The sequence below is a fragment of the Thamnophis elegans genome, chromosome 8 (assembly GCF_009769535.1).
Source record: "Thamnophis elegans isolate rThaEle1 chromosome 8, rThaEle1.pri, whole genome shotgun sequence".
Lineage (NCBI taxonomy): Eukaryota > Metazoa > Chordata > Lepidosauria > Squamata > Colubridae > Thamnophis > Thamnophis elegans.
The window spans coordinates 72,697,359-72,721,240 of record NC_045548.1 but is presented as its reverse complement, the minus strand read 5'-3'; the positions used below and the strand labels follow the sequence as shown (position 1 = coordinate 72,721,240).

The window sequence follows — 23,882 nt, the reverse complement described above, 5'->3', positions numbered from 1 at the left end:
GAACCTGGGAGTTCTAGCTGAGCCTTGGGCACAAAGCCAGCTGGGTGATCTTGAGCCAATCACTTTCTCTTAGCCCTGGGAAGAAATCAACGGTAAACTGAACAGAAAACCCCTTGCATAGAAAACAGCAGAGAGTTTATCTAAGTGGTCTCTGGAAATTGGAACTGATTGAATGGAAGGGAAAAAAATGCAAAGAACTCCCTGTCTAAGCTGGGAGTAATCTACTTAATTTTGGTATTCATACATACAAAAATAAATCTTGTACCAATGTATTAAAGAAAAGTAAGCATAAATTTTATGATCAGTATCTTTCCTGAATCAGGAAATGTTGCATGGAGCAGGCAGCATTGAGGATTGAAGGGTACTTGCTATCTGATTAGTAAAATGAAAAAGAGATACTTGCCAGACAGGATACGTGCATCGTTCACTTGGTTTTGATGGAGACAAGGCTGAAAAAAATAACTGTCCTTAAAGGGAGGGTTGGGGCAAGAAACAGTGGATGGAAACTAATCAAGAAGAGAAGTACTGTATATACTCGAGTATAAGCCTAGTTTTTCAGCCCACTTTTTGGGCTGAAAAAAGCTGCCTCGGCTTATACTCGAGTCAGTGAAAAATTTGCCCGAAATGGAGGAGAAAAAGGGGCGGGGCCATGCCGCTGGGTGACACTCGTGAATGGCCCAGTGCCCCTGTGAGTTTCCCCTCCCTCTGTGTCAGTTTGCCGCGCAGCGCGCACCGCACCATCCCCCCTCCTCACGTTCTAATGTAATGCAGGGCTGTCTTACGATTCCCCTTCCTCCCCCTCCTGCCGCTCTGCAACGATGTCCCACCTCCTCTGGTACAGTGATCCAATGATAGGAATCACTGTGCCGTGTGTCATAGGAGGCGGGACATCGCTCCCGCGGCTGCACGGGACATCATCATCACAGCGGGACATCAGCATCATGAGGTGAGTGAAGTATTTCATTGAATACACCGCTAGTTTACTGTTTTTCTTTGAAATAAATATTCAAAAACATTATTGGTATCTATTTTTATTTTTGAAATTTACCGGTAGCTGCTGCATTTCCCACCCTAGGCTTATACTCGAGTCAATAACTTTTCCAGTTTTTTTGTGGTAAAATTAGGTGCCTCGGCTTATATTCGGGTCGGCCTATACTCGAGTATATACGGTAACCTGGAACTAAGGAGAAACTTCCTAACAGTGAGATCAATTAACCAGTGGAACAGCTTGGCTTCAGAAGTTGTGAGTGCTCCATCACTGGAGGTTTTCAAAAAGAAACTGGACTGGCATTTATCTGGAATGGTGTAGGGTCTCCACCATTGCTTGAACAGGGGGTTGGACTAGAAGACCTCCAAGGTCCCTTCCAGCTTTGTTATCCTGTTACTCTGTACGAAATGAATAGGGCAGCTGTGTCCATCTTTACATCGAAGCGGGTCACATTCTGTTCGTTGACGTTTCTTCTCTCACAAGTTTGCCACAGGTTGTTGCTCTGGGTAGAGAAAATGCCACAATAACACAGAGATAGTGATAGCAGATAATTAGATTTATTTTGCAAAGGCTTTCATGTCATAAGGAAGTTGTCTGGAATAATAAATAAGGCTTTAGGTTTGTAGGTTACAAGAAGATCCCATACAGCCAGCCGAAATATTTCAGCCAGTTCTATGTCTCCTTAGCATATCTGCATACTTAATTGATTAACAGCTTCTTGGATCCTCTGCATATTTAATTCTTTGTCTCGTTAATTGCTCTGTTGACTTCCCTCCTAATTAATTACCCGCAGCCTCCTCATCAATTCCATTCATGCTTAATTTGGAATACTGCTTATTTGATTCTTTACCTTTAATTGGCTCCTTCAGTTATTGTTCTGTAGGTTCCCAGCCTAATTATCAGCTGATTTATCCCTTACAGTTCACATATTTATTCAGATGCTACAGAGATCGGCAGCAACTTTATTATTAGTGGCTTCAATAATTATTTATGCAGTGTGTGGCAAGATTTCACTTTTTAGTTACCATTCATCCTTGCAGCAAATCTGTAAAAGCACTTCGGCTTTTCTTATTTTTTTGGAATTTAGAGGCAGAGTACTAAATAGACTGAAGAAGAGATTGGATAGCCATTTGTCTGAAATGGTAGAGGGTTTCCTGCCGAAGCAGGGGGCTGGACTAGAAGACCTCTAAGGCCCCTTCCTCTCCTCTCCTCTCCTCTCCTCCTACCTTACCCCGTCTCTCCTCTCTTCTTCCCTTAATGACCATTTGGAACCCTGGTGGCACAGTGGTTGGAATGCAGTATTGCAAGCTGACTCTGCCCCACTGCCAACAGTTCGATTTTCACCAGGCTCAAGGTCGACTCAGCTTTCCATCCTTCTGAGGTTGGTAAAATGAGGACCCAGATTGTTGGAGGTAAATATGCTGACATTGCAAACTGCTTAGAGAGGGCGGTAAAGCAATGTGAAGTGTTATATAAGTCTTAAGTGCTTTTTGCTATTTGAAGTTGCAGCATACTCCAAAAAAGTGACTCTCGGTCCATTCTCAAAGTTAGGATCGCTGTTTCACCTTCCATAGTTGCTTGGCAACCAGCTCACACTTATGACTGGTTGTAATGTCCTTGTACTCCTGTTTTTACATTTTGTGACTTTGGGTGGGGGGCATTTTCTGGCAAAAATCGCCTCTTTGGTTAGCTGGATTTGGATTTATGACCATAGGATTTGCTTCATGACCTCAGTGACTTGCTTAATGACCGTTGTAAAACTCATTGTAAAATTGAGTCCGATCACATAGTGCAACCAAAATTCATCATTTAATGACCCCATAATCCCTCGCGGGGTGGAGTCTGGGCAACCGAATGGAATTAGCAGAACATTTTAAATGCCGGATGCCCTTCCTGTTGCAAATGCGGAGTTTTGTTCAGCAGATATATTTTCATTGTGCCCAGAGAGAGAAATACAGTATTTGCCTCTACCCAGGATCGAACTCACAGCCTCCTGATTGTGAGGCGAGAGCGCCACCTCTAGGCCACCACACCACTCTTACCAAGGACCACCTGTATGACTTTATAGATTCCCCAAGAGTCCCAATTCAATAATAATAACCAACTTTAATTTCTTTTGTTTTCCAGGGAACAGATCCATCTTCATGTGCAAGCTGTGTAATCTGTTTTCCCCCAACCAGTCCGAATTGCTGTCACACGCCTCCGAGAAGCACACCGAAGATGGGACCAAGGTGGAGGAAATCATTATTCTGCTCCGGCCTCTCACGGCGCCCGCCAGTCTGAATAAAAACGGAGAAGGTACCAGCCGAACGTCAGACAGAGATGTGAACCCCTTGTCGCGCTAGTGGTCCTAAATTGCTTCAGTCTTAAAACAACCCAATCTTCTTCTTAATTTGTAACGGCAGCGGGTCTCTGCGTAATTCATGAAATTCCAACTAAATTCTGATTAAATGCTCTCCACGTAAGGCGAGGAAGGCTTTGAGGACCTTCTGAGCTTGCCAGATTTTTTTTTTCTGTCATGAATTATAAGTACAGTTTAATGTCTACAGCGCCACATGTTTACCATCCCTGTCCTTTAAGGAGAGAGGCCGTAGGCGCGTGAATTTAACTATCCTTATAAATTCAGCTGTGCGCCAGGGTAGAAGTAACAAAGCTGAGTGTTGATGGTTTAGTAATTGATTTATTTCCTGCCTTTATTACTTTTAGAAATAACTAGCTGTTAATCCAGCGTTGCCTGGGTATTTATTTATCACAATCCTGTATTAGAGAGGAATGGTGATGTCAAGTGGCAACGTAAGTGCAGAGTGGGCTGTCCTCCCTCCCTCCATGAACGTCACCGCAATTCCTGAAGAAGCAACTTCTCCCTTATCCCTGATTCCGACGACAATTACATTAGTTAATAATGTTTCCCCTGTGCCCCCAGAAGCGTAATTTCTAATGTTGGATTTCCCCCCTTACCAGAGGGAGCCCCCTTGTGGAGTACTGTGAAGCTGTTGCCATGGCAACTCCACTGCCTGTACAGTAGAAGCCATTTTAAGGCATAACAGGCTGTATCTTATCAGAACACACCCTGAGGGGTGTTAGGGGTGTCTTACCCCCACAGTATTTATTTCCAGAGAGTAAGTCATCTGTGTACCAAGTTTGGTTGAAATTGCTCAAGGCGTTCCAGTGTTGTGCTGGAACATACACACACACCCAGCCATGTTTTTAATATATAGATTAAAGGCAGCAAACTTGCCTAACATTCCTTCTTCCTCCTATTTCTTCTACATAACACTGTGAGGTAGTTGGGCTGAGAAAGAGTGACTGGCCCAGTCACCCAGCTGGATTTCTTGCCTAAAGTTGGACTACAACTCGGTGCACCTGGTGATTGATTCAAAGTCACCTAGCCGGCTCTCATACCTGAGACAGGATTAGAACTCACAGTCTTCTGGGGTGGCTTTCGTGTCTAAAGAAGGATTAAAACTTACAGTCCCCTGGGGTAAATTCCACGCCTAAGGAAGGACTAGAACTCCCAGTCTCCTGGGGTGGCTTTCATGCCTAAGGAAGGACTAGAACTCACAGCCTCCAGGGTTGGCTTTCATGCCTAAATCTTCTTATAGAAGATTTTATATCTTCTTATAGAAACGTAGCCTTCGAATGTCATCGCTTGTCTTATATACAAGCCATGTGTTGTGGTCTGCTAGTGGCCAGCGGATCTGGCAGCAGATTCGGACAGTGAGGAGGTTGGGGAGGAACATGGGCCGTTTCTGGAGTCTGGGGAAGGCTCTGATGAGGGCTCTGTGTCCAGACAGAGATGGGCCAGAGCCGTATGCCAGTTATCAGCTGCCTTCGGAGTCAGACATCAGTGAGGCAGTCCAACAGCTGGAGCCTGTTCCCAGTGTGCGCATGCGCAGAGTTGCCAGACGAAGGGAACAGCTAAAGAACAGGGGTCGACTTGGGAGTAAGGCCACAGGTGGACGATGAATGGCCCACCAGAGGAAGTGAAAGGGGAGTGGAGCTTGCAGGAGACCATTAGTTCGCTTAATTGGTTCATGACTCTCCGAGACCCCTTGCCAGGTTTTGCAGACATCGGCCTGTCAGCTCTCCCAGCCAGATAAGGTCTGTGACTGTAAATCCTCCCTCAAAAGAGTTTGCTGGATGTGAATGAGCAGAATTCACAGTAAATTAATAAAAGGAGTTTTTGTCGGGACAAGGAGTTTGCTGCATGCTCTTGGGAAGCCTGTGTCAGAACCCCATGACAGTAGAACCAATGCCCCCCACCCCCCCAATGCGGTAGCTGCCTCATGCAAAGCAACATGCCATGGGGTGGACCTCCGTCATGAGAACAGAGCAATATGGAGCTTCTCTTTGTAATGTTGGTTATCACCCCCGAGACTACAAACGTGTTCCAGGAAGGATTGATTGCTGCCTATTGGTTTTAAAGATAAGCATTTATTTATTTTTTTATTTTTATTATATTTATATGCCGCCCTTTTCCCCCCGAAGGGGACTCAGGGCGGCTCACAATTCAAATCGGGGAAGGGGGGGGTACAGACAGAAAATAAAAGACGAAACATAACAATACATAATTTAAAAACACACAACAACCATACCATTCGAGAAGTGGGGCAAAAGCTCTTTAGCCCCAGGCCTGTTGGAACAACCAGGTTTTAAGGGCTGTGCGGAAGGCCTGGAGGGTGGTGAGGGTGTGAATCTCCACGGGGAGCTCGTTCCAGAGGGTCGGAGCAGCCACAGAGAAGGCTCTCCTCCGGGTAGTCGCCAGTCGGCACTGGCCGGCGGATGGAATTCGGAGGAGGCCTAACCTGTGGGATCTAATCGGTCTAGTGGAGGTGATTGGCAGCAGGCGGTCTCTCAAGTACCCAGGGCTCTGAGAGTTCTGCTTTGCTTTTAAAACCTCTTATTTTGGTGCTCCACAGTTAGCTAGCTCTTAAAGAGCCATTAGGGAAATTTCCCTTGGAAAGCAGCCACTGCATCAGATAAGAGGCAGATGTCATTTGGCAAGTCAATTGGCTTGAATGTTTAGCTTGGCGTTTGTCAAAATAATAATAATAATAATAATTCTTGTGATTCATTTTAGATAATAGCCCTCATTTTCTGAAAAGGCAGGACTGGGGACCATTCATAATTTATAATGGAAAATTAACGCTGACGTATTAGCCAAAAAAAAAAATACATCCAGCACAAAGGTTGAGTGGCTTAGCCAGTGACTGTTTTTCCTAGCTGAATAGGATGACAAATACTGTTTTCCTTTCATTTCTAAGAATGGTATTGTCCCTGGCGCTAAAATAATCGGAGGCTGGATGGCACTTGCTAAGTCCTTTTCTGATGTCCGGTTTTAATATTATTACAGCTGGGTCGAAAGGAAGGACAAAACAGAAAAACAGACATAAAAGCTGCACAACTTATAAGCAAAGCCTTCTGCGGCTCAACTATAGGGAGAGAGACGACCGATGCTGTAAATCAAGCATCTCTATTATTGGAAGAGCAGGTGGACAGACATTTAGTATATATATCTTGTAAGTTTTATAGACCGGCATAGAATCATACACTAGAATCATACAGCAAGGGACCTTGAAGGTCTTCTAGTCCAACCGCTCTAAGCAGTGCAGGAATCTACATTTCTAAAAGCGAATTTTATTTGCCATTATTGCCACCGCATTTTTCGGACTATAAGACGCACCGGTGTATAAGACGCACCAAGATTTCAAAGAGGTAAGTAAGGGGAAAAAGTTTTTGCCTTCCCTCAGCCCCTAGCAGCATTCTGCAGGCTTCAGCAGAATGTCCATTTTTTGTCCATTTTTCACAAAAATGGGATGCAGGGGCAGGACTTTGGGAGGCCAAAAATGGCTGTATTCTGTGTAAAAGACACACCAATATTTCCATGCTCTTTTGGGGGGGGGGGAGCGTCTTATATTCCAAAAAATACGTTAACTCATTTATTAATAAATATTATAATATCATAACACTTCTTCAGACATACATTATTAAACTGAGACAGGACGTGGATCAAAAGTGGCAATTGGTTACGTCTTCCACACGCTGGAGGTTACAGCATTGCTGAATTCACACAATGCATACAATTAGGCTAAATCTAACTGAAAAGTTAAAGTTGATCACCACTGAGAAATACAAGCGCTGTTTCTTAAGGCTTGCATGGCAGCTGAACCACCAGCTTTTGCTAATTAACACTGTGCCCCATTGTGGCAGAAATTGATGCAATAAATCTGTCTGCCCATTGATATGTTCTAAAGATTAGCTGTTGGAGGTCTAATTAATATATTATCAAACTCCCTGTGCTTTTCTTTGCACAAATCAGTTGGAAATTTCTTTTACTGTGAACATCCTGGCTGAGCCAAGCAAGGCTACGAAAGTGGATTTTAACTTCCATTTCAACTTTCTTCATATATTCTCCCATGTACACTAAACTCTTGTGCTGAATGCTGCCTCTGTAGAGGTAGTCCTCAACTTACGAACACAATTCAGCCCAACATTTTTGTTGCTAAGCCGGCAACATTCGCTCTATAAGACGCACAGACATTTACACTCACTTTTTTTGGGGGGGGGGGAGGGTGCATCTTTTTAATTTATTTTTTATTTATTTTCAAACATACAAAATACACAAAAACAAAACTTAGACATAAACACATGTGTTGTGTATATTTACACAACACATTGGAACTTTGTGTTCCTTCTTATAGCAGTTTCAAATCGGTACAATTCTCCTTATGTTATTTCCCCTTCTAATATATTTCATTTGAGTTTCACCATTTTTAACCCTCTTATTTTACTTATCTATCTGATATTTTGGGTGATTACCTGTAATGTGTTTAAACTCTCTTGAGTGCATATATATATTTGTGCTGATAAATAAATAAAGGGAGACTAGTATAGATCTATTTCAAGCTATTTAGCTCTCATCAGCTAGCCATACCCTTACTGGGATTTGAACCTGTGCTGTATTACATATTAAGCAGTTGTGTTAACCACTAAGCCACAAGGTTCTCCTCCTTTATCAGCTGAGCCAGGGAAATAGGTATGTATTTAGTGTTACAACCCTGGTATGACCAAATATTTGGGTTTCTGTCTGGATGGTCTCTCGTGACGAGCCGATAGACAGAGAAAGGAAGCAGTCTGCTTCCTCCCATATATATAATGTTAATTCTCCTTAACTTCTATTTTTGGGCTTTAATGGCTTCTTTCATTTGACCCTTGTTTCTTTCCTCCAACCACCTATACTATTTTTCCCATATCTGATAATATTCTGTCTCTTCTTTTCCCTGAATTTCTTTTCTTAATTTGTCCATTTCGGCACAGTCCATAACCTTTCTTATTATTTTGTCTTCGCTTGGTATCAATTTATTTTTTCATTTCTGAGCGAAGGCAATCCTCGCCGCCGTAATTATGTGTAGAATTAAATATTGGATTTCTTTTTTATATTTTGGGGAGGTGCATCTTATAGTCTGAAAAATACAGTAAATGTCTGTGTTTGGAAGTGGCCATCATTTCTTGCAGACGTTTCATGACCCAACTAGGTAACATCATCAGTAATTATTGAAGTTGCATCTTGAACCATACATTTTCTTTCCTCCAAATATGTACGTTCCTAGTCTTCAGATTGAATTGATTACGTTCGATTAAGATATTTAATAGCTGGAATGGTAAAATAGATAATGGGCCAGGACACACTGCGGTGGTTTGATTGGTTGAACAGTGTGTCGTCCTGCATGAGGCAATCTAGGTTATGATTGGTTGCTGGGTATAAAGGGGGAGTTTCTCTTTTTTCCCGCCTTTTTTTTCTTCTGTGTTCTCTGTGGCGATTTTACCTCACGATGTCTTGATGTGTCCAGTTATCTTATTTGCTTTAAATATAGATTTGAAATATATTCATTTATATAAAACTACAACTTTGGGTCAGCATCTTTGACTCCATTTGGACAGGCAATTCCCTGACATGTTCCCTAGATTGTCGTGATTTTGCACAACGGCCATCCGTAGTGCCGAGTGTCATAAAAAGGACAACTTGGCAGGGTTGCAACTCTTTCGATGTTATCCAAGTGGGTAAAGTTTTAGTGAGAAGCACAGCCTGCTCAGTAATTCTGCGAAACCTGCTGCTCTGTGTGAGGCTGTGTGTTTGAATACACACAAACACACACACAAACACACACATACACACATTTCAGTCATGTATTTCCCCTTATGCATTCCGAATAAATTATTGATGAAGTTCCGCATTGCAAAAAAGCAAGCATGTCTCGATAAATCACCAGGGAATAATAAAAGCCTAGATAATGCAACGTCCATTATTTCGCAGTAGCAAGATTTAATTCCTTGCCCACCTCACCCCTTACCAGGGTATGCATGCTAAAATAATGTAAGTTATAACCAAATGGTTAGCTGATGCTTGATTGGGGGGGGGGGGAAGTATATTTAGGGGGGAAAAAACAGCATAATGGCTCTCTGCTTTGGACAACTATTTCATTTCTCTGATCCCTTTATTACTATTTTTTTAAAAAAAAATAATTTCTAAGAATTGCCCAGAACTGGATGTTTTTCTCATTTTTTTTTTTTGAAGAAGAGGCACTATAACAGGACACTGAGTGAGTCAGTTTTCCTAGCAGACAGACCAATTTTGGAGGTTCCACCACAAAACCGCGGTAGACTAAAGCGCGTGTGACTAAAGCGCGCCGACAACAGCGCGCCGACAACAGCGTGCCGAAAGACACGCGATTTAACTTAAGGTAAGGTTTAGGGTTAGGTTTAGCGTTAGGTTTAGCGTTAGGTTTAGCGTTAGGTTTAGGGTTATTTTTAGGGTTATGACCCTAAAACCGCACCGTCAAAACCGCGTGACAACAGTGCGCCGACAGAAGCACGCTGTAACATAACCCTAAAAATAACCCTAAACCTAACGCTAAACCTACCCTAAACCTAACCCTAAACCTAACCCTAAACCTAACCCTAACCCTAAACCTTACCTTAAGTTAAATCGCGCGTCTGTCGGCACGCTGTTGTCGGCGCGCTTTTGACATCGCGGTTTTAGCGCCGCGGTGTTGTCGGCGCGCTTTTGACGTTCGCGGTTATGTCGTGCCACGATTTTGGATGGTGATCTTTCTTCTAAGCCTATCATGAACATAAAGTAAATATTTTATTTAAAAAAATACTGTATTAGTGGGAGTTCTCTTTTAATTATAATACAATAGCAGAGTTGGAAGGGACCTTGGAGGTCTTCTAGTCCAACCCCCTGCCTAGGCAGGAAACCCTATACCGTTCCAGATAAATGGCTATCGCTATCCAACATCTTCTTAAAGACTTCCAGTGTTGGGGCATTCACAACTTCTGGAGGCAACTTCTGTTCCACTGATTAATTGTTCTAACTGTTAGGAAATTTCTCCTCAGTTCTAAGTTGCTTCTCTCCTTGATTAGTTTCCACCCATTGCTTCTTGTTCTACACTTCTTGTTCTACACTTGTTCTACACTATACTCTTTAATTCTTTCTGGTTGCCTCTACTAACCCGTCCTCAAGATCGGTTATTATCATGTTTTGTTCTCAAACAGGAAGAGATTTCTGACACTTAATCTCAGATCTTCTTATATTTTAATAAGATTTTTTAAAAACAACAACAACAAGAAATACAGTTAGAACTTTTTCAAAATCTTGTTTCCAGTCAATCTGGCCCCTTAGTCGATTTAAACACTTTCCAAAATCAACATTCTAATCAGTAACAGTATCCTCTTTTCTTCACTATCGGTTCAGTAGTGGGAGCATGCGCAGAAGATGATGACGTCTGGGTGGGTGGGCGGAGCCTCGCACCACCGCTACTACCGGTTCGGCCGAACTGGCAGAATACCGCCTCTGATTCTAATCAACCTTTTACTGCTTCTTTCCAAAAATTTGTAACTTTTCAAACTTACATAAATCTTCTTTCACTATGGGTTGGTGGGAAATCAGCCAGTGTAATAAAACATGTCCTTCTGGAGGTCTTAATGGCCAAAAGACAATTTATAGGCCATTTCCAATAAAAGCGATTAAAAGGTGAGATAGGAGAACCCAGCATGCTTATAAAGAGCTCCCAATTGTGGCTTAGGGGGAGGGTCTCCAAACTTGGCAACTTTAAGATTTGTGGACTTCAACTCCCAGAATTCCCCAGCCAGTATTGCTGGCAAAGGAATTCTGGGAGTTGAAGTCCACAAGTCTTTAAAGTTGCCAAGTTTGGAGACCCCTTTGCTAAGGCAAAAGTTCCACTTTCAACCCCAAATGTCTGCTCCGCTAAAACCTAAGCCATCTTAATCCATCATTTTTCTCCGGAATTCTTCCTGAGGCATCACTTTTCCATGCACTGATGGGTTCACATGTTGCAGCAAGGCTTGTTTTGGGGGGTGTATTTTGCAAGCTCAGCTGATGAGGGTCACATAAATCACAGCTCACGGTTATAGACCTTAAAGGTAAAGAAGATTCCCCTCGCAAATATGTGCTTGTTGTTCCTGACTCTAGGGGGCAATGCTCATCTCCGTTTCAAAGCCAAAGACCCAGCGCTGTCCAAATATGTTTCCATAGTCATATGGCCGGCATGACTAGATGCCGAAGCTGCATGGAACGCTGTTACCGTCCCACCAGAGGTGGTTCCTATTTTTCTACTTGCATTTTTACGTGCTTTCGAACTGCTCGGTTGGCAGAAGCTGGGACAAGTAACGGGAGCTCACTCTGTAACACGGCGCTAGGGATTTGAACTGCCGACCTTTCTGATCGACAAGCACAGCATATTAGCCACTGAGGCACCACATCCCTACCTTAGGTTGGGTTAACTCGGGATGCTTAAGCCAAACTGAACCCAACTATGATTTTGGCTTCCTGCATTATGTGTGAATCCAGTTGGTTTGGCTCCCAATTGTTTCTGTTCTGTTTCCTGAAAGAATCCATAGATGGGTAATTTCGAAATAAGTACCATCAGGCGAAACATCAGCCAATGCCCCAACTCACAAGACCTGACAAACATTTTTACCTTATTTTTCATTCTTTAAATAGAATAACAGAGCTGAAAGGGACCTTGGAGGTCATCTAGTCCAATCCCTTGCTTAGCAAAAAAAACAAACCTATATTATTTCAGACAAGTGACTGTCCAGTCTCTTCTTAAAATCCTCCAGTGATGGGGCACTGGAAAATAGATTGATTCCCTCATCTTTGTAGTAGCCCCTCCAAGATTGGAACATTCTCTTACACATTTTTTTTTCTTCCTGATGCAAGCAGCATATTTTTATTAGCTGTTTTCAGCCTTCACTAGTATTTGAGTCTCCATCTTCCCTTAAAGTGGTAATTGCTAAACACTAATGCTGATTCATAAGGAAAAAGCTCAGTTGTTTAGGTTTTACTGTGACTTGTCACTAATTCAACAAATGTCTAGAATGTATAATGAGTCTTTGAGTTAAGTTGGGAAATAGGTTGGCCTGCTTCGTAATTTAATTGACCACTCTGTAATAAATATAACTTGAAGAAGCTTGGCCGTATAAAATCATTTGTGGTGAGAATCCCCTGGAATGTGTTTTGCTGTGAGTCTATTCAATAAATACTCATTAAAGCCCAGAATAACCCTCTAAAATAGTTAATGTCTCTCCCATTCTTTACTCAAACAGAACTTCTTGTAGTGAAGAGGAAGAGAGGAAGACCCAAAGGATCAACCAAGAAATGTTATGCTGAAGAAGAGTCGGCTGAAAACAGGTCCTCTGCTCCAAGTGAAGGTGTTCAACCGGGACCTGAAGAAGGAGGAGAACTGGTGGATGTTCCCGCAGAGAACCTGGAATGCCGGAAGTGCAACCGGAAGTTCTCTAATTCCCGACAGCTACGAAAGCACATCTGTATTCCCGTTAAGAATGAAGACTTGGAAGAGGAAGAGGATTCAGGTGAGCCCAAGTGTGTTACGGTGCATGATTCGAAGATGAGTGAAAAGTAGACACGTAGAAAGCTGCCTTGTTTTTGGAGGTTCGTTTATTTATTAAGGGGATTGATATGGCTACCCAACTCAGTCACACTGACTCAGTGTGACTTGCAGAAATAAATCCCCTGTACAAAAGTCTAATAAAGCCCCACTCCCCTGGCAACAAAATCAAATCACCCACTTGATGGGCCTTGTATGGGGTTTCCTTGGCTCAGGGGCAAAACCATATCCTCAGGAATTTTTGAAAAAGTATCAATCCTATTTCTGCAGAGACGATGTGTCAGAATGTGCACAGTGTGACTATTATTTTGAGACAACCCAGAGCAAAAGACAGAACACAGGTTTTGTCTTTCAAGCAGTGGTTTATCTACAAGGCGTATACTGTATATATACATACACATACTAGGCAAAACCAGGCAATCAATCTTCAATTAAAACACAGAAGCACACACACACACAGAGAGAGAGAGAGACCGCCCTCACAGGGCCTCTCTTATATAGACAGCATCTTAAAGCGATAACCCTGCTGACTCATTCTCATTGCATCATCTTGGTCTACAGCCTTACAGCAGCTGGTCAACTATTAAATCATCATTACCTTAACATGATGCTCCACAGAAAGGGAGCCACCATGGAGAAGGCACTTATTCTTGGTCCCACTAGATCAGGGGTGTCAAACTCAAGGGCCAGGGACTAGATGCGCCCCATGGGGTGCTTAGATCTGGCTCACAGGGCTGCCCTGGAAACAGTGAAGGGCAGTCCTGAGGGCCTCTGCCAACAAAAACAGAGCTTTGGAGCGAATGATGTCGAGCTGGCCATGCCTACCCTGCCACACTCATCCTGCCCCCCCTCCCAAGGTCAAACACAACCCTGAATGCGGGCGACCCTCAATGAAATTAAGTTTGACACCCCTGCACTAGATGGATGTTTTTAGGAGAGGAGACCCATAACATAGCTTCCCTCCCAATCCATTCTGCTGGGTCAGTTAGACATAACTGGGAAAAGACGATCCTTCAAATAATGTGCCAACCCTGGTTTGGAGCGCCTGGCGAGCCAATCAAGTAAAGTTTTCCCCGTCAGTCGTGTCCAACTCTAGGGCACCTTGCTCATCTCTGTTTCCTGCCCGAGGGAGCCAGCATTGTCTGAAGACATTTTCCATGATCATGTGGCCAACCTGACTCTAAGCCAAGCTCACAAAATGTTATTAGCTTCCCACCAAAGTGGTACCTATTAATCTACTCACATTTCTATGCTTTCAAACTGTTGGGTGAGCAAGCCAGCTAATACTTTATGCTCTTTCATCAAGACCTTTGTCAAGAGTTTGTTGCAGAAATCAAATCCAGAAAGCACACACAGGTAACTGATTCAGCAGGATTCATTAACTTCTCTTTATATACATAATATAACACATGAGACATATATACAATACCAACAGGTGGTTCTTCCAACGAGGTAGAGAGGAGAAATTGTAAGTAGTTTTAGTTCAGCAGACTGACAAGACCAGGCTAGTTTCGTTTCAGAGCTCAGAGCCTAATACAGCTAAGCCACCCCCAGACTTCTTGCTTAAGTTTCTGTTTTCCAAACAAGCCCCATTGGCTGACCTTGTTACCATGTCTCTGCTGGTTCATGAATATTCTGACAACCTTTTAGTTACTAATGACTAACTCAAAGTACACATTAGTAACTAAAGTGTCACAGTACAAATGGCTTGATAGTTGTCAGAGCCCTCATTCTCCTCTTTCTCTTTCTCTCTCTCTTTCTCTCTTTCTCTCTTTCTCTCTTTCTCTCTTTCTCTCTTTCTCTCTTTCTCTCTTTCTCTGCATGTCCGAGAGTGTGTGCGCATACTGTATGTAACTTTTTACCACTCTTTTTTAAAAAAAACTTTACCCTATAAACTGGCCCACGTAGACTCTTATCCCATTTCCATTTCTGTTACCTGGAAGAGCAAATACATCATTGATAAACCAGCATTCCCTCTGGGTTTGGGTGAAGTATGGCACTCTGATCTGGGTTGATTTCTACAAGAGGCTTTGGAGCATGTTCATGCATTGATGTAATGCAAGTCTCCAGCTGTTTGCAGCTGCCTCTTTGCCCAGGATCACACGGCAGCACGAAGGCAGACATGTGCTGTGTCCCTACCGCTTGCCTGCTCTTACCGCTTTTGGGAAATCAGATCGGAAGCCCTGCACAGCCTTAGTATATGCAGGTAGTCCTCAACCTATGGCCACAATTGAGCCTGACATTTCCGTTGTTAAGTGAGACATTTGTTAAGTGAGTTTTGCCCGATTTTATGATCTTTCTTGCCACAGTTGTTAAGTGAAAACACTGCAGGGGATGAATTAGTAAACCAGTTGTTAAGTGAATCTATCTTCCCCTTTGACTTAGCTTCTCAGAAGGTCGTAAAAGGTGATCACACAACCTTGGGACACAGCAACGTAAGTATGAACCGGTTGCCAAGCACCTGACTTTTGATCATGTGATCATGGGGATGCTGGAAAGGTTTTCACAACTGTGAAAAAGGGCCGTACGTCACATTTTTCAGGGCCGTCGTAAATTTGAGTGGTCACTCAATGAACTGTTGCAAGTCGAGGACTACAGTACCTATACCGGGTCATTTGGCTTTTTCATTTATGACAGCCAAGTGGCTGTGCCCCTTGTTGCTTCTGAATGCTTCCTAGGAGTAAAATGTCTAAAGCTTTACTTCTAATTGGGTTTAGTGCCATTGTTTTAAAAATAAATATTCTGTGCATTACTTAAAACTAGGTGTATCTCGTCCTAAGTGCTCGTTAAAAACACAAAAAGTCCGAAATAGTGATTGGGTGGGGAAGCTTTGTTGTTTTGTTTTGTGTGTGTGTGTGTGTGTGTGTGTGTGTGTGTGTGGTTTTCTTAGAATAGAATAGAATAGAATAGAATTCTTTATTGGCCAAGTGTGATTGGACACACAAGGAATTTGTCTTTGGTGCATATGTACATAAAAAGACAAAATGCATTCGTCAAGAATCAGAATCAAGAATTCTTTTGTTTTGTTTCAAACAAAGATGGTTAGCATGTTTTTCCAGCCAAAAATAAGTTTCTCCTTTGCTAGGAGAATCAGCATCTCCGTTCACTAGTAAAAGAAAAGGGGGAAACTGCTCCCCTGACAAAAGCCAACACATGATTCCATGTAGGGTGGGAAATTATTCATCTTTTTTTTTTCTTTTCCCCAACCAAACATCCAAAAATGTTTTTGGCAAGGAGACTGGAGGTTGGAAAGAACCGATGTTAAGGGGCCCTTTGGACTCTGTCCATCAGCATGATAAGCCTCCCAACAGCTGAACAGAACTGGATCGAATTTGGTGTGTGTGGGAGGGTGGGGAAACTGACAAAACAAAGCATGAAAATGGGCCAGATCTAGCTAGTAATTGTGGAGAAACAAACAAACAGACAAAAGAAAAAAAAAGCCAGACAGGAAAGACATCTCTAAAGCAAAAGGGATCCAGAAGTAGCCTGCAAGGTTGTTGAATGCTGAACTCTAAAATCCTCTTTTTTTCCCCCTGTCGAAATAAGGGCCCACCCATTGCACTCATAACACAAGTACACATAGAAATACGCTATAGGGCACTGCACTGCATACCAGAACAACTAGACACAAGGAAGTTTTTCCCCGAATGCCATCACTCTGCTAAACAACGAATCCCCACATCATTGTCAAACTATTTACTGAGATTGTATTACTATTCTTCTTCTCATCAGTGGTGGGATTCAAACTTTTTTGCTACCGGTTCTGGGGGCATGACGTGGTGGGCGTGGCATGACTTGGTGGGCGTGGCTGTTTCTCATCCTTCCTATTACCATGAAGCAACCAATCGTAAGCCAAGGACTATTGACACATGCCTTAAGCTCATCTCCTTGCTCTCTACACCTACAAATATAACTGACAAGCAAATGCCCTGGAGTTACCACTTGCATAAATTGAAATGCAATCCTGCAGAGTTTAAGGTTCAGAAATCGTTTTGGAATGAAAAGTTTTTGTCATTCATTAAATTCAGTCGCGTGTAAAGCCATGCTTTACATTCTTAGGCTAGTTAAGTTTCAGCTATGTTATGAGCATACATGCTGATTTTATAAATCTTTTATTTGAATTTCTAAGCCTTGATCTCCAGAAGCTGACAGCACTTTTCATTCATATGCTGAAAAATTGTCCTTGAATGAAAGTGCAGGAGTTTAAAAATGGAATGTATCCATCTCTATCTCAATATCTGTCTGTCTGTCTGTCTGTCTGTCTATCTACCTACCTACCTACCTACCTACCTACCTACCTACCTACCTACCTACCTACCTACCTACCTGTTTTGCTTCACTCACGCATGACACATCTGGGCATGTGCAGAATGATGACATCTGGGTGGGTGGGTGGAACCTCGTGCCACCATAACTACTGGTTTGCTTGAACCGGTGCGAACTGGCAGCATACCACCTCTGCTATCTATCTATCCATCCATCCATCCATCCATCCATCCATCCATCCATCCATCCATCCATCTATCATCTACCTACCTACCTACCTACCTACCTACCTACCTACCTACCTACCTATCATCTGTCTGCTGTCTGTCTGTCTGTCTGTCTATCATCTATCTATCTATCTATCTATCTATCTATCTATCTATCTATCTATCTATCTATCATCTATCTATCTATCTATCTATCTATCTATCATCTATCTATCTATCTATCTATCTATCTATCATCTATCATCTATCTATCTATCTATCTATCTATCTATCTATCTATCTATCTATCTTGTATCTATTATCCATCTACTGTATATATATCTTTCTAATCTATCTTTCTCATCTATCTTTCTCATCTATCCATCCATCATCCATCTGTCTGTCTGTCTGTCTGTCTGTCTATCTATCTATCTTTCTATCTATCTATCTATCTATCCATCCATCCATCCATCCATCCATCCATCCATCCATCCATCTATCATCTACCTACCTACCTACCTACCTACCTACCTACCTACCTACCTACCTACCTACCTATCATCTGTCTGCTGTCTGTCTGTCTGTCTGTCTATCATCTATCTATCTATCTATCTATCTATCTATCTATCTATCTATCTATCTATCATCTATCTATCTATCTATCTATCTATCTATCTATCTATCTATCATCTATCTATCTATCTATCTATCTATCTATCTATCTATCTATCTATCTATCATCTATCTATCTATCTATCTATCTATCATCTATCTATCTATCTATCTATCTATCTATCATCTATCTATCTATCTATCATCTATCTATCTATCTATCTATCTATCTATCTATCTATCTATCTATCTATCTATCTATCTTGTATCTATTATCCATCTACTGTATATATATCTTTCTAATCTATCTTTCTCATCTATCTTTCTCATCTATCCATCCATCATCCATCTGTCTGTCTGTCTGTCTGTCTGTCTGTCTGTCTGTCTATCTATCTTTCTATCTATCTATCTATCTATCTATCTATCTATCTATCTATCTATCTATCTATCTATCTATCTATCTATCTATCTATCTATCTATCTATTGCCTGCCCATTATAGTCATAGTGGTCATTCAACAAAGTACCCAAAAGATCACTTTATTTCATGACCACAATCTCCTGCTTGTGGTCATTAAGTAGCACACAGGGGACTTTGTGCAGGCCTGAGCTCATGCTGCAGCACTTCCTCAGCTCACACATAGTTTTTCCTGAGCCCCCTAAAGCCTCCTCCACCCCAAGACCCCATAGGTAGCAAGGCCAAGGTCTGCAGCAGTGGTGGGTTGCAGGCAGTACCATTCCGGTATGGTGTTCCAGAGGGCCCACCCGCCCGCCCGGGCTCCTTACCTGTCCTTTAAGCATACAGCGCCTGCTCGATGCTCCGCTGAGCAGCTGGAGCGTCGCAGAGGCTTGCGGAAGCGTCACAGGCAAGTATGGCGCATGCACGCACCACGTGGATGTTCATGTGGGTGACGCTGGGGCTGTTCCAACCGTAGCAGTTGGAACGGAATCCGGAACCCACCACAGGTCTGCAGGGACCCAGCAGAGTAGAATTGGGGGAGAAGATAACGGGAGGCTGCTGCTGCATTCCTGCGGTAGGTTTTAAGGGTGAGCAGATTGCCAAGAGACCTGACTACCTAAATTACCCATGGATTGAGTTTTTGGAAGATAACCCTCATGCCCAACCTATAATTCCCTAGCAACACTAAGAACATGGATCTATTCACAGTCTGGCCAAGCAATTTAAATCTCTTTTCAGAAGATACTCCTTCAATTTCCCCCCCACATCATTTTGACAATGATGCCTACAGTTGGCAATCCAATTACAGTCAAGAGCCTGGGGGATTTGCACCTCACTACTCCAAATTAATTTGGAATATTAAATGTGAACTTTTGGTGTTACGTTGACCCTCAAGGTGAACATTTAAAACTTAAGCTTGGGACTTGAGTTTGCTTTTTGTCAGGGTTTCATTTCAGCGGGACTGATGCATGTCTGAACGGGAAATAAATATTTGCATGTAAGATAACATGTAGAATGGATCCGATATAAGAACTTCTGGCAGAGGCTAGTACATACCTATCTGTCCACTCTATGTGCATCATTTCTTAAGTATAAGCCCACTCCTATTTCTGGTCACCCACAGCTTTCCTTCATGGGTTTTTGTTGTTGTTGTGGTTAATTCTTAGACCTCTAATACATTCTTCCTTTGAACATATAAGAGAAATGTCCATAATCATAATTTCCTGAAAGATATAATTTTTGTGAAAACCATAATTTTAACCAGACGGTTGGGAAATAAGGGTTCTTTCCGCAAGAGGTAATTTGGGTTGTTGTTGTTGTTGTTGTTGTTGTTAATTCTTAGACCTCTAATACATTCTTCCTTTGAACATATAAGAGAAATATCCATAATCACAATTTCCTGAAAGATATAATTTTTGTGAAAACCATAATTTTAACCAGACGGTTGGGAAATAAGGGTTCTTTCCGCAAGAGGTAATTTGTGAAATATATACTAAGCCAGTTTCATCTTAAAGGTTAAGCTGCTGGCTTAGAAAGTGGGAGACCGTGAGTTCTAGTCCCGCCTTAGGCATGAGAGCTGGCTGGGTGACTTTGGGCTAATCATCAGAAGACAGCGAGTTCTAATCCTGCCCCGTGGAGATTCGTACCCTCACCACCGTCCAGGCCTTCCGCACAGCCCTTAAGAACTGGCTAGCCCGTCAGGCCTGGGGATAAGGATAGCCGCCCCTCCCGAATGATGAATGTATGTTGCTTATTACTTTTATTATATGTGTCTACGTCATTGTTTGTATTCCCCCTCCCTGATTTTATGTGAGCCGCCCTGAGTCCCCTCAGGGAAAAGGGCGGCCTACAAATGTTAATAAACATCAAACATCTCAAACATCTCTTAGGCACAAAAATTGGCTGGGTGACTTTGGGCCAATCACCAGGACACTGCGAGTTCTAGTCCAGACTTAAGGAAGAAAATCACAGAATAGCTTTGGGCCAATCATCAGGAGACAGTGAGTTCTAGTCCTGCCTTAGGCACAAAAACTGGCTGGGTGAATTTGGGCTGTTCACACTGTCTTAGGCCAACTCATCTCACAGGGTCCTTGCTGTCAGGAAAAAGAGGAGGGGGAAGTAATATTATGTATGTACACCACTTTGAGTTATAAAACAACAAAAGCAGGATAAAAATCTAACGAAGCTGCAAAGTAAAATCAGTTCCTTGTGTACCCCATATCATTTCCAAATTTCACCCAGGGTGAGTTGGTGTTTGCCAATGTTTGCCTAGATCTTCCCTCTGAAACCCACACAGCACAAGATAATAATTTAGCAGTGCCAAGAATACAGCTTAGAAGCACCCCGAACAGCTAATAATCTATTTGTCTCCCGTAAAAACAGATAATTAGGGAAGACAGCGTGTATTGTTCCCTTATCAGTTGATGGGTTAAGAGAGTGCATTGATTTTACACAACAAGAAACATCTCCCCTGCTGCCCCATAGTTCACTCCGAGGGGGTTGAGGGGAGTTACTCAACAGCTGTAACAGCAGGAGCTCCACTAACAGCCATTAGTAACATCTGTGTTTGTGGAAGTGGTAAGAGAAGAGAACTTTTGACTCTGCATCTTTGGTCCTTGAGGAGACAATGCTACAGAAGATGCTTTAGGCCAGTGACGGCTAACCTTTTCCAGAGCCCAAAGTGCGCACACAAATCAGCTTGCATGTGCCCAAACCCCCAAAATGCAATGTGCCCCTCCCTTCACATGCCACCTCCGCACATGTGCATATGACCCCCCCCCATGACCAGCCCCCTGCGCATGCGTGGCAGAAACTCAAAAGCCAGCTGGCCGGCAGGAGGCATGCATGCATGCGCAGCAGAGCTGAACTGGGGTGACGGCTCCCGTGCCATCAGAGAAGGTGCTGTGTGCCACCTCTGGCACACGAGCCATAGCTTCACCATCACAGCTGTAGGCTTTCCCGAGCCTTCCTGGAAATACTGCTGTACCGGCAGTCCTCATCTTATGATCACACTTGAGCCCAAAATATCTTTCGATGAGCGAGCCTTGCTACCATAGCCTACTCCGCTAGTCCATTTTGGCTGTCGCTTACAGGATCAGCAAAATGATTGGTTTGTTGGATCGGAGCCATTTTGGCTATGTGGTTATAGTGGTTGTGGCACCAGACTAGAAATCTAGGAGACAGTGAGTTCTAATCCCACTTTACACATGAAAGCTTGCTGGGTGACTTTAGGCCAATCACTGGGAGACTGTGAGTTCTAGTCACGCCTTAGACATGAAAGCCAGCTGGGTGTCACTGAGCCAGTCACCAGGGGACTGTGAGATTTATGCCTTAGGCATGAAAACTAGCTGGATGACTTTGGGCCGATTACCAGGAGACTGGGAGTTCTAGTCTAACATTAGGAATAAAAAAACAGCTGGATGAGTCCATCACTGTCTCTCAGTCCAACCGACCACAGAGAGTTGTTATTATGGGGAAAATAGGAAGAGAAAGGAGTATTAGAAATGTTCACTGCCTTGAGTTTCTTATAAAGCAACAAAGGTGAGATAAATGTAAACGTGACGCAGTGGCTAAAAAGCTGAGCTTGTTGATCAGAAAGGTCAGCGATTCAACGGTTCAAATCCCTAGCACTGCATAACGGAGTGAGCTCCTGTTACTTGTCCCAGCTTCTGCCAACCTAGCAGTTCGAAAGCACGTAAAAATGCAAGTAGAAAAAATAGGAACCACCTTTGGTGGGAAGGTAACAGCATTCCATGCGCCTTTTGGCATTTAGTCATGCCAGCCACATGACCACGGAGACGTCTTCGGACAGCGCTGGCTCTTCGGCTTTGGAATGGAGATGAGCACCGCCCCCTAGAGTCAGGAACGACTAGCACATATGTGCGAGGGGAACCTTTATCTTTACCTTTAAATGTGAAAAAAAAATTATAGGCAGGAGAAAACCCCAGCAACTATCATCTAGGTGTCCAATTGTCATTTAACTTACGAGGTTAGCAAAGCAAGTTATTCATTTCAACTGAAATCTCTTGAGTCCTTACTCAATGTGCTTTTTAAAAAAATCTTTGCGTTTGTAAAACCTGATCCAAGAACTTTCCCATGTTTAAATCGAGATGATGATCATTATAAAAACCAGTGCCATTCTTTTTTTTTTTTAAAAAAAGAAAATCTACAAACACACCAAAGAAGAGTGTGTTGGAATCATGACAATTAAGAGACCAATATATGTCCTAAACATTCAGCTGGGACCTTCTCCAATTAAGAATGCACATAAGCAGCTGAGTCTCTAATTAGGAACCCCAAAGAGAAAATCTTGATGGCTTGATGAACGGTGTAGCTTGAAATGAACAGAGTGATTCATTTCTCTGACAGCTGCCTTTATCATCAGAAGAAATGCAGGCATCCCGCAAATGCCATCTGAATATACAGGCAGCCCGGCATCAAATTACTCTGTGCATGCTGCATTGGATTTAAATCACCTAAATCTGGGTACATGAGGTCAGTTTATTAGTTTGCCAAATCAAAGTGCCAGCTGTTCAAACTGATTGCTTAATGTTCCTTTGCGAGAGGGAGCAGCAGCGAAGACTATTCATCTCAATCAGGCTGCTGCAAGACGGAGAATACAACGCTATTGCAAAACATTTGTTTGAGTCCAACCTTCCCTCATGTTGCAGAAAAAGCATTGGGATTTTCCTGGCCATGTTAGCTGGAAATTACGGGAGTTTAAGACTGTCACAGCAGCTTATCCCCCCCCCCCCCAAAAAAAAAAAAAAAATTACTTGGGAGATAGAAGTTAGGAGACAGTTATATTAGATGAAATATTTGAGATGGTAAATATTATTTGAAGATGCAGAGGTTAAAACAACTGTAACCAAACGACATGCTGCATGTGATGATGGGTTGTTTTTTTTTTTTTGGTCTTTTTTGTCTTCCCCCTCCCCCCCCCTTTTTTTAAACCCTAGGTTATTGTGGTGTTTATTAAATATACAACAGAGAGATACGGGATGTATAAACGTAGTAGGGATGCACCTGTGATCCAATGATATATTGTATGTGATGATGGGGGGTTTTCCCCCCCCTTTTTTTCTCTCCTTTTCCCATTGTTTTTTTTCTATTGTTATGTGATGTTGTCTATGTAATAAAAAATAAAATTATATATATATATATATAAAAAGAAGTTAGGAGACAGGAGAACAGGGTTTTGGGATTTTTTTTAACAGTAGTGCTTATTTTCAGGAACGTGGCAATTTATGCACAAAAGCCACATGATATTAGATGCCCTTTTCAGTCCAGTGTATAAACTGGTTAATAAAACAATTATAAAAAAAAAGATTCTGTCTCTACTAAGAATGCAGAGAAGAGCAACAAAAAATGAGAATAGAATAGAATTTATTGGCCAAGTGTGATTGGACACACAAGGAATTT

General features: G+C 42.5%; 1 protein-coding gene across 1 annotated transcript in view; it reads left to right on the top strand.

Annotated features, from left to right (window-relative positions):
* Positions 1-23,882, top strand: part of ZFAT (zinc finger and AT-hook domain containing) — a 119,168-nt gene that overhangs the window by 6,589 nt on the left and 88,697 nt on the right. The window contains exons 2-3 of the mRNA XM_032222991.1: positions 3,116-3,286; positions 12,617-12,883. Coding sequence (XP_032078882.1) covers positions 3,116-3,286; positions 12,617-12,883 — 438 coding nt within the window. The remainder of the gene's footprint in view (positions 1-3,115; positions 3,287-12,616; positions 12,884-23,882) is intronic.